We start from the raw sequence: 9,208 nt of genomic DNA, 5'->3' as shown, positions 1-9,208 counted from the left end.
AAATTCCCCAAGGCTTGTGTTTTTCCCTCTTCGTTCGTCTCTCTCTCTATCAATCGTTTTTTTCCCTCTCTCTGTTCTTTTTGTTTCTCTTATTCAAACCCTCTTTCTTTTACCCTAATTAGCATATAATTAAGTATAAAGATGGCAATAATATCCCACTAATTAACTCAAGGTTACCTCTTTTAACCCCCAAGTAATTAGACTTATTAACATTAACCCACTACTTTATAATTAAAGCAGGAATAGTCCAAAACGCCCCTTAAATTACTAACAGAAATCCGACCCAGCCTGGGATTTACGCACCCTATTACGGCCCGTCGCGCCTGCGACGGTCCGTTCTGCTGCTCCGTCACAGAGTTCAGAGACTCAATTTCCTTGAAGAGTCTGTGACGGTCCGTCGTGCCCACGACGGTCCGTCCTGCCATGTCGTCACGAAGTTCAGAGAGTCGATTTCAGTACCCAAATTTCAGAATTCTAAGTGTTTTGGAACGAGACCCCCTCGACGGCCCGTCGTGCCCATGACGGTCCGTCGTGCGTTCCGTCGACTCACACATTTTTTCCAGAAATAAAATATGCTGCTTAAAACGACTAAACAGGTCGTTACATTTTGTCTTTTTTGTTGATCGTGAGCCTACAAAATTGAATTTTTTCTGATTTTTCTTTTTCTATGTAAAAAGCTTTTAGATTTTGCACAAAATCCAACTTTAAACTAATAATATAACACAATACAACGGGTAACATCCAAACAAGGTGTTAATGTATTTTCATAAATCTTTCTTCTCTCTCAGCAAAATTTCCCCTAGATTTTCTTCAAAATTAGTGATAGTAATTCAAGCACTAATTATTAATTGTGTGACTATGATCATTGCAAATAAATATTGATAATTGTTCGCTGGATTTCTAGAGGTAAATAATGGTTCAGTATGGTCATATTTGGTGGTAGTAATGGTGTTGAATTTCTTTTTATGGTGATACGCTTGATGATGATTAAAAAACAAGATCAAATTAAATTGGATGAAGTTAAAGGTTGATTTTGCTAATATTTGTATTAATAATGGACGAAGAAAAAGATGACATCGCCGGTGAATATTTTGGAAACAAAAATGGAGCTTTTTAGGTAAGAATAGAGAGAGAAAATAAAGTCAAAAATGATTGAGAAAAGAAAGAGAGGATAGATAAATAAATAAATTACACGTGTAAGCATGTAATAACCTAGAAGGCGCGTGTAAATCTCGGATTGCACGACTGACTTTGTATGTTTGAGGATGATATCAAATTCATTTTTAGTAGTTAAGGTGTGTAATACGTTGCTATGCTAGTTGAAACATGTAGCTAACTTTTTGGACATGTGGGTGAAATTTATGTCTTTTCCCACTTTTTGTTTGTTTGGTTTTTACTTAGAGAGTTGAGCTGTCTATAATTAGGGGTGAACATGGTATGGTATGGTACAATATTTGAAAGTAGCGATATCGTAATTCTGATATTTGGTTTCTAAAATATTAGATTGTTACTGTATCAACTTTTACCTTTTGCACAGTGCATATCGATATGTTAAGCCATGAGTTAGCTTAGGGTCACTTGTGACACTAAGAACCCTATGACGCCTATGATTCCAAGAAAGAATTTCTTCCTTCAGACATGAAATTTCTCTATCTAAGGATCAATGTCCTAAGACAGACGAGGAAACAAAGAACATGAAGACAATCCTTATGTATCAATTGTGGGAAACCTCATGTATGTGATGTTGTGCACTAGACTTGATATTTATTTTGTCATAGGCATGATTAAAAAATATCAATTTAATCCTGAATGAGAAAAGTGAACATCACTTAATCATATTATTAAGTACCTGAAAAGGATTAGGGATTTATATGCTAGTCTAACATTCAGATAAGTTGGTTCCCATAAGGTACCCAAACTAAGATATCCGGTATGATATGAACTCTTGAAAGACGAGCTTAAGAAATATGTTTACTTTGCGTGGTGGAGCCATCGTTTGGAGAAGCATCAAACAAATATGTGTTGTTGATTATACCACGAAAGCCAAATATGTAATAGATTGCATCAGATAACAATGACATACACAACCGAAGCTTTACCACAAAATGTCTTTTGATAGACATGTTGAAGGAATGGATGTTAGAGTCAGGGGCGGAGCTACATCTAACGAAGGGTGCGCAAGTGAACACCCTTCGTCGGAAAGTTATACCGTACCTACGAGAAAAATTTACGATATTTTTAATATATATTTAGGTTTGCACACACTTGAGTAATTATAGGAGCTGGCTCAACGGTAAAATGAATGTTGGAAGTGCGAAGCGGAAGGTTGAGGGTTCGATTCTTGGTCCCCTTCAAGTGTTTTTTAACATTTTTATTAGTCAAAATTCACATCAAGGAGTACTTTTTAAAATTATGCACACTCTTTATAAAAATGGCTGGCTCCGCCACTTGTTAGAGTTGTAGGTGCATGATTATGAGTGTAAGTGAGAGATTAATTGTTAGAAAATAACATAAACAACAGAAGCATTTCAAAATCATACATCTTACACGAATATAGAAAACAATCACAAATACGTATCACGTACAAAGTATGCTGAAAATTCACTCAAGGATTACCTCTTGAATCGTAGTGCGGATATCTCAAAGCAAATCCGATTTCAGTTTCATGATCTTCTACAGTAGTCCCAAATTAATAACTGAGCTCTCTCAATACTTGAGTGGACAAGTACCGTGTAGAAAACTGGACAATTTTTCAGGTTTGAAGAATTCCTACTTATAGAGATCTCTTCGAATCCAAAATAAAGAACAAAATACAAATCTTTTTTCTTCAAGAAGAGAAACACACCTTTCTTTTCTTTCTTGAAGAAAAAATTGAACCCTACTTTTCCTTCTTCTACTAGAAAATAGGATTCTTAGTTCTAGTCAAATATGGACACTGTAGAGACTACAAAAATAATTAATGAGGTTTCCTATTATACAAAAAATTTCAAATAATTAACTTGAATTATTCTTACCATAATATATTACAAATCATAAAACTAGAAATTCACAATTGCACTCCTCTATTTATATTTCGAAATTTGTCACTAAACACTCATGTAATTCCTAAGTTATGATTACAGATATTAATCAATAAATCAACGTACCAATGAATTCAATTCAGTATTTAATTTCTTTTAGATCACTACTTAACTTATTTCATGTGCCAGATTCATAAAATTACTGGCCGAATTTACACACGAAAATTTATAAGCTTCTCATAAAAAAAAGTATATCATCATTTTCTATATTAAGACATGAATTCCATCAACTAACTAATTATGTCATTATTATCATCCAATCTATCAGACATATTGATCCATCTCAGAGTATCACCTTTTAATAAATCAAAACGATAACTACTATATGCATATCATATTGTTATATCAAGATTAAGAATATAAGTACATTTAATAGTTTAGAGAATATGTGTCTATTAGTCAGTTTAATCAATATATACGAAATGCAATAGCGCGAAAAGTTAGAAATATATCATTCTCATAATCAAGATAAATACATTTAATGTCATGCTACAATCATTTTGACGGTTTGTCCAAACTTACATCTATGATTGTGAATTTTTGACTTATAAGAACCGATGATTTAGTCTTTTGTGTATAGGACTAAATTCTATACACTAAATCATGTACTATATATGACAAATTGATCTACTTAATGCAACACTTTATTGAATTTTATAAATAATAAATAATTGTTCAATAAATAATACGATATCAAAATGTATGGTTAATAGTATATCCTAACACATTTAAGATCATTTTGGCATATTCCACATCTCATTAGTTTAAGACCATAAAATTCAGTATTCTTTTTTATTTTTTTAAACACCAAATCGAGTGAAATTCAGAAAAACAAAAAGAAACAAAAAGAGTATAGATTTTTTTAAAAAAAACATTATTAAACTTCATGTTCCATTAAACTAAGACACACAAACTATAATAGAAAGAGTAACAAGTAATGAGAAATGAATAAGGAAGATAAATAAATATGAGTTATTTTTTTGCTGAAAAACGTTGAACAACCCTCATAACAAGGCTATCCCCTTGAAGAATGACTAAAACAGGGGAATTTCCAATCCCTCTAGCCTTAGCCAACATGATTTCTTTTGTAAGAGCCTTGAATTCTTGTCTATCAATAGTTCCACTTCTGTCAATATCAAATCTTTCAATAAGAATGTCATACAAACTTGAAATTTCTTCCTTGCTTTGCAACTCAAATTCAGACGATGAGAATTTACCTTTCCTGTTTTGGAGCTCATCTCGAGACAATTCCCCGTTTCCATCTGTGTCTAGCATATCAAAATGTTTGTCCGTCCACTTGCCAAACGCCTCAGCGTCATCAACGAATTCTTCCATCATGGGACCATCAACAACAACTACACTCATTTTTCGACGATTTCAATTTCAAGTGTTGATTTCTTCTCTCTTTGTTACTATTTGATTTATTCTATAAGAATTTGACTTTGTCATTCTTCCTATTCTTTTGGTTGTGGCTTTTTGATGGTTGATAGGCCATAACTAAAGGTTTTGCCTTAAATTCTAGTGAGCCATGTGGGACTTTCTTGCCCTATCAATCTTTCATTATTATTATTATAATGGATTTAAGAATTAAAGTAGAATAGTTTCCACTCTATACGGGTCTCCCACTAAGATTTAACATAAAATAAGTGGGTTATTTTTCAACCATGCTTTGATCCAAAAGTCAACTCTTGAAAAATATATTTAATACTAAACTACTAAAACTACCAGCTATGGCAAAATTTTAAAAGTCGGAGTTAAAGATGATTTGAATAAGGTTCAACCTCAACACATTCAAGTCTTTACGAGAATCCTCAATTGAGCACGAGTAGAGAGAGTAAAGCAATTCATCTGCCACAATCTAAAAGGGAGTACCGTACCCAAGTAAACAAAGCTAACTATAACCTAGTAAGTCTAAAATGTGCATACAAGAGAAGATAGAGAGAATAACGTGACCAGACCCCTATAATCATACACCACGCATTAACAACAAATATCCATTCCCCCGGTGAGATGCCGTTCATTTGGGGGACTTCGATCAGCAAATTCATCAAAATTGAGTTTGTCTGAAATCCCCCTTGATTAGCATCAAATCAAAACATAATAATAATATATAACATGAAGAATTTGAGTCCAATGAGTTGGTAAACTAGTTACTTAGTATGCATTAGTGTGAGTTGAACTGTTGCCATGTTGATGGAGGAAACAATGGTTATCATACCAGCATTATATTGTGCTTTTGTGATACAAACATTGTACCTCAAAATCATTTACTCCTATTAATATATATTCCATATTTTGGGGGGTGCGGAATTCATCATACGTTCATCGTAAATTTATATATATATATTGTAGAGTAAAATATATTTTATTATAAATTTCCTCTGATAATTGTTTTAATCTAATTATTTCTTCAAGATAGTTTATTATATATTCTATATATGAAATATCTTGGGTTCTTTGATACATATATAAATTCTTTTGTATTAAGTAATTTAATAACCTTATTTTGTCCATGGTTTCTATCCAATATTTTAGATATTCATAGTTCATTTTAATCTGACTCTAGTTTTAAATCATATATATTTATTCTTTCTATGTCTAATTCTTGTAAATCTATTTCATACCACTTTTGATTTAATATATCTTCTAAATCATACTAAAATATTTTTTCCCATATAACTCTTTTTATGTCATCAATTTCTATATCTTTAAGTATATATAAAATCAAAGTTTTATAGCTTCTTATTTCATCATATATTGTAATCATGTTTATTTATTTATGAAGGTTTGTTTTCAATTATTCCTTCCTATCATATCATAATTCAATTAAATTCATATTAGTTTATTATAAAGTAGAGTACCATTATCATGTTTTCCGGTCACTACTAGCATCGTACTTTAGCGGATAATTACTGCTTATCAGCGCCTCAACCTTGTGTACTCCCCTAACGGCATCCCTCGCGTACCGGTTTCCAATGTGGGATGGCATAGTCTAGCAGTTTTCTCCCTGTTTCCCGTTTACTAGCAAACTAGAATTCATGATTCAAATATTTCTAGTATATAATAACTAACATAAATTTAATCAATCATATATATGATATTCAGGAATATATGAAACTAGTTCTGCATATCTATTAAACAATATACCTTTGCCTCTTGATTTGTCATGCTATCTGAAATATCTGATTGGATTTTCGATTTCTCCATATGTTTAGCTTAGTTTATATCTTTGAGAGAGTTTTTGTATTTTGAGAGAGTTTATTAACTTAAACTTTTGTTTGGCATTGCCTGCCTTTCATTTACAATTTGGCAATCTATATATACTAAATTCTAAGCCTGAACATAAGTGCGTCTACTGTATACTTTACTACCACTACTATTTACTTTACGACTTAAAATAAAAACTTTACAAGTAGCCGCTATACATTGGCTAATAAAAAGTAAAATCTTATCTACAAAGGAATCTTATGTCTGAAAAATCTTATCTTTGCTTTTACATTTCAACAATTCTTATCTCTTTGTCGGCCATCTTCTTTATGTCTTTTTCTTCTTTTATCTTGTCATCATAGCTTTTTTTTTATCTTATCTTGCTTATCTCTTCCGCTTTTACTCCAAATCAACATCTGGTATAATATTATCTTCTCCATTACATTTGGAACATCTGTGATCTGGGTATTTGTGTCCAATAAGTTTACAATATCTGATTAATAAGTCTTCTGAAATAAATTCTTTCTTTAATGCTCTTGTTGTAGGTTGTTCCTCTGGCTTTAATAATGATAAAATCCATCGATGTACTTCATCCATATCTGCTCTTCTTAATTCTCTTGAATTTGAATATATCATAACTTGGTCTCTTGCATAGTAGCTCCAAATAGCATTGCCGTTTAAATAATTGTTAGGTAGTTCTTGTATAATTATTGATATACCAATTATCCTTTTATTTGCATAAAAGTTTGGTATTTCTTTCTTTGGTATTTCAGCCTGCTTTTCTATATCTTCTGGTATTATCATATCCTTGGTCAAACCTATCTTTATAACTTGAATTGGTGACTTGATTTCTTCATATAATATCTCAGTCGGCGCTGTATAAAACTTAATATAAAATAAATTTCCTTTGGTAACTCTTTTGTATATGACGAACGCTTTGTATAATTCTGGTATTCCACTTATCTCTTCTCCATCATATGTGTATACGGTACTTAGTAATCCATAACTGTAACATGTTTTAACTAAGTTTGAACTAGTTTTAGGTTGTGCAATCAATCTATTATATCCTTGTAGTTTTTGGGTTATATAATCTTCATTTGGGTTTTTGGTTTGTGTGGATCTGGGGTTTAAATTTAAAAATGTTTGGATCTTATATATGTTTTCAATATACGATTGTGTGATGTAATTGTATCTCTTTTTATCACTTTGTATACTAACTGCGTATGTAGAAGTTTGTGGTTCTGTGGGTATTTGTTTTTGTGTATTTTGGGTAAATGGTTTTATAAATAACTGGTTTAAATTTGTATTTCGTGGTTTTTCACTAACTTTTCTGCTTGTACCTGCAGCTGTATTTAAACAAACATTATGGGTTTTAGGGAGTTTCCCATCGTCTCCTTTTATCTCTGGAATTTTACCGTCTTCCGATCGACGTAGCTCCGCATTTTTATAGTCATGCTGCTGACTTATATTAGCTTTAGACTTCAGGTTATCTTCATTAGTCTTTAGCTTTTGTATCTCATTGTCCATACTGTCCACTTTAGTACAAAGTGTAGTAATGGCTTTGAGTAGCTCTTCAATTGTATCTTCGTCTTTGTTCTCAGTCTGAGTAGCTTTGTCTTGATAAGTAGTCTGCAACACCATTCTTATTAGTCTTTATTACTTCAATTGTAAATGTAAAGTTTAATATATTTAATACCAATCTTCTAATTTCTTTCGTTGTTACTGAATCTTGTATTTTTCTGGTTAACCACCATTTTACTTGTGTATTATCTGTTCTTACAATAAATTTGTTATATACAATATATGGCTCAAATGCTAATAAACATTTATATACTGAAAATAATTCTTTCCTATTTATTTCCCATTTTATTTCCGTATTTGTATATGTGCCTGAATAATACCTACAGTGATAATCTAATTATTATTATTATATTTATATTTTAATACTCCTCCATAACTTTTCTCACTTGCATCAGTTTTTTATCTTCATCCGGAAAATATAATTTCGGTAGTGTTTTACATAATAATTTTATCTTTTGTATTTGTGTTTGATCTCTAGTATCAAAATGATATTTTACATCTTTCTTTAGTTTTTGTTGTAATGGTTTTAAATTTTCTGCTAATTTTGGTATATATTCTCTTACTTGGTTAATTAATCCTAAAAAGGATTGTAATTTCTTTTTGTATCTAATTGTTCATTCGAGGTTATTATTTTTTGTACTATATGCGTTTGCATTATTATTCCATTTTTATCTATTTGTATTCCTAGGAATTCAATTTGTTTTTTCATTATTTTTTATTTCTTTTTACTTAAACTTATTCCTGAGTGTTGTATTATACGTATAAATTTTTCTAATAATCTTATGTGTTCATCTTGTGTTTTAGAATATAATAATATATCATCAATATATACTACACAATTTTCTAGTTGTTTAAAATAGTTATCCATAAAATGTTGAAATCTACCTGGTGCATTTTTTTATCCAAATGGTAATACATTCCATTCATAAAATCCTTGTGGTACTGTGAATGCTGTAAGTTTTTTAGATTCTTCTTCTAATTTCAAATGATAAAATCCTGATTTACAATCAAATTTACTAAAATAATTATATCCTTGTATTTATCTTATCTTTAATATTTTATTTGGTATTGGATAATTATATGTTTTAGTTTTTGCATTTAAATTTCTATAATCAATTACCATTCTACTTTTTCCTCTTTTTTGTTCACTATATTTATTAACAATAAATGCCGGACTTGTATGTTTACTATTACTTTCTTGTATATATCCATTTTTTAGTAATTCACTTATATGTATTTTAAATTCATTTAAATCATTAAAATTATATTTTAATGGTTTTTGTGTTATTATACTATTTTCATCAATCAGTTCAATTTTAACTTCTGTTTTATGTTTTTCC

At 30.6% G+C, this 9,208-nt stretch overlaps 2 protein-coding genes across 2 annotated transcripts; both read right to left on the bottom strand.

Annotated features, from left to right (window-relative positions):
• Positions 1-3,463: 3,463 nt before the first annotated feature.
• On the bottom strand, positions 3,464-6,219 carry LOC107002029. Its single transcript, XM_027912309.1, has one exon. The coding sequence runs from the start codon at positions 4,443-4,445 to the stop codon at positions 4,053-4,055; it is 393 nt and encodes a 130-aa protein (XP_027768110.1). The 5' UTR covers positions 4,446-6,219; the 3' UTR covers positions 3,464-4,052.
• Positions 6,220-6,686: 467 nt separating this feature from the next.
• Positions 6,687-8,123, bottom strand: LOC107001974. Its single transcript, XM_015199918.2, has one exon. The coding sequence runs from the start codon at positions 7,926-7,928 to the stop codon at positions 6,687-6,689; it is 1,242 nt and encodes a 413-aa protein (XP_015055404.1). The 5' UTR covers positions 7,929-8,123.
• Positions 8,124-9,208: the final 1,085 nt, after the last annotated feature.

The sequence above is a fragment of the Solanum pennellii genome, chromosome 10, assembly GCF_001406875.1.
Source record: "Solanum pennellii chromosome 10, SPENNV200".
Taxonomy (NCBI): Eukaryota; Viridiplantae; Streptophyta; class Magnoliopsida; order Solanales; family Solanaceae; genus Solanum; species Solanum pennellii.
The sequence above is the reverse complement of the archived record's forward strand: the minus strand, read 5'-3'. Positions and strand labels throughout refer to the sequence as shown.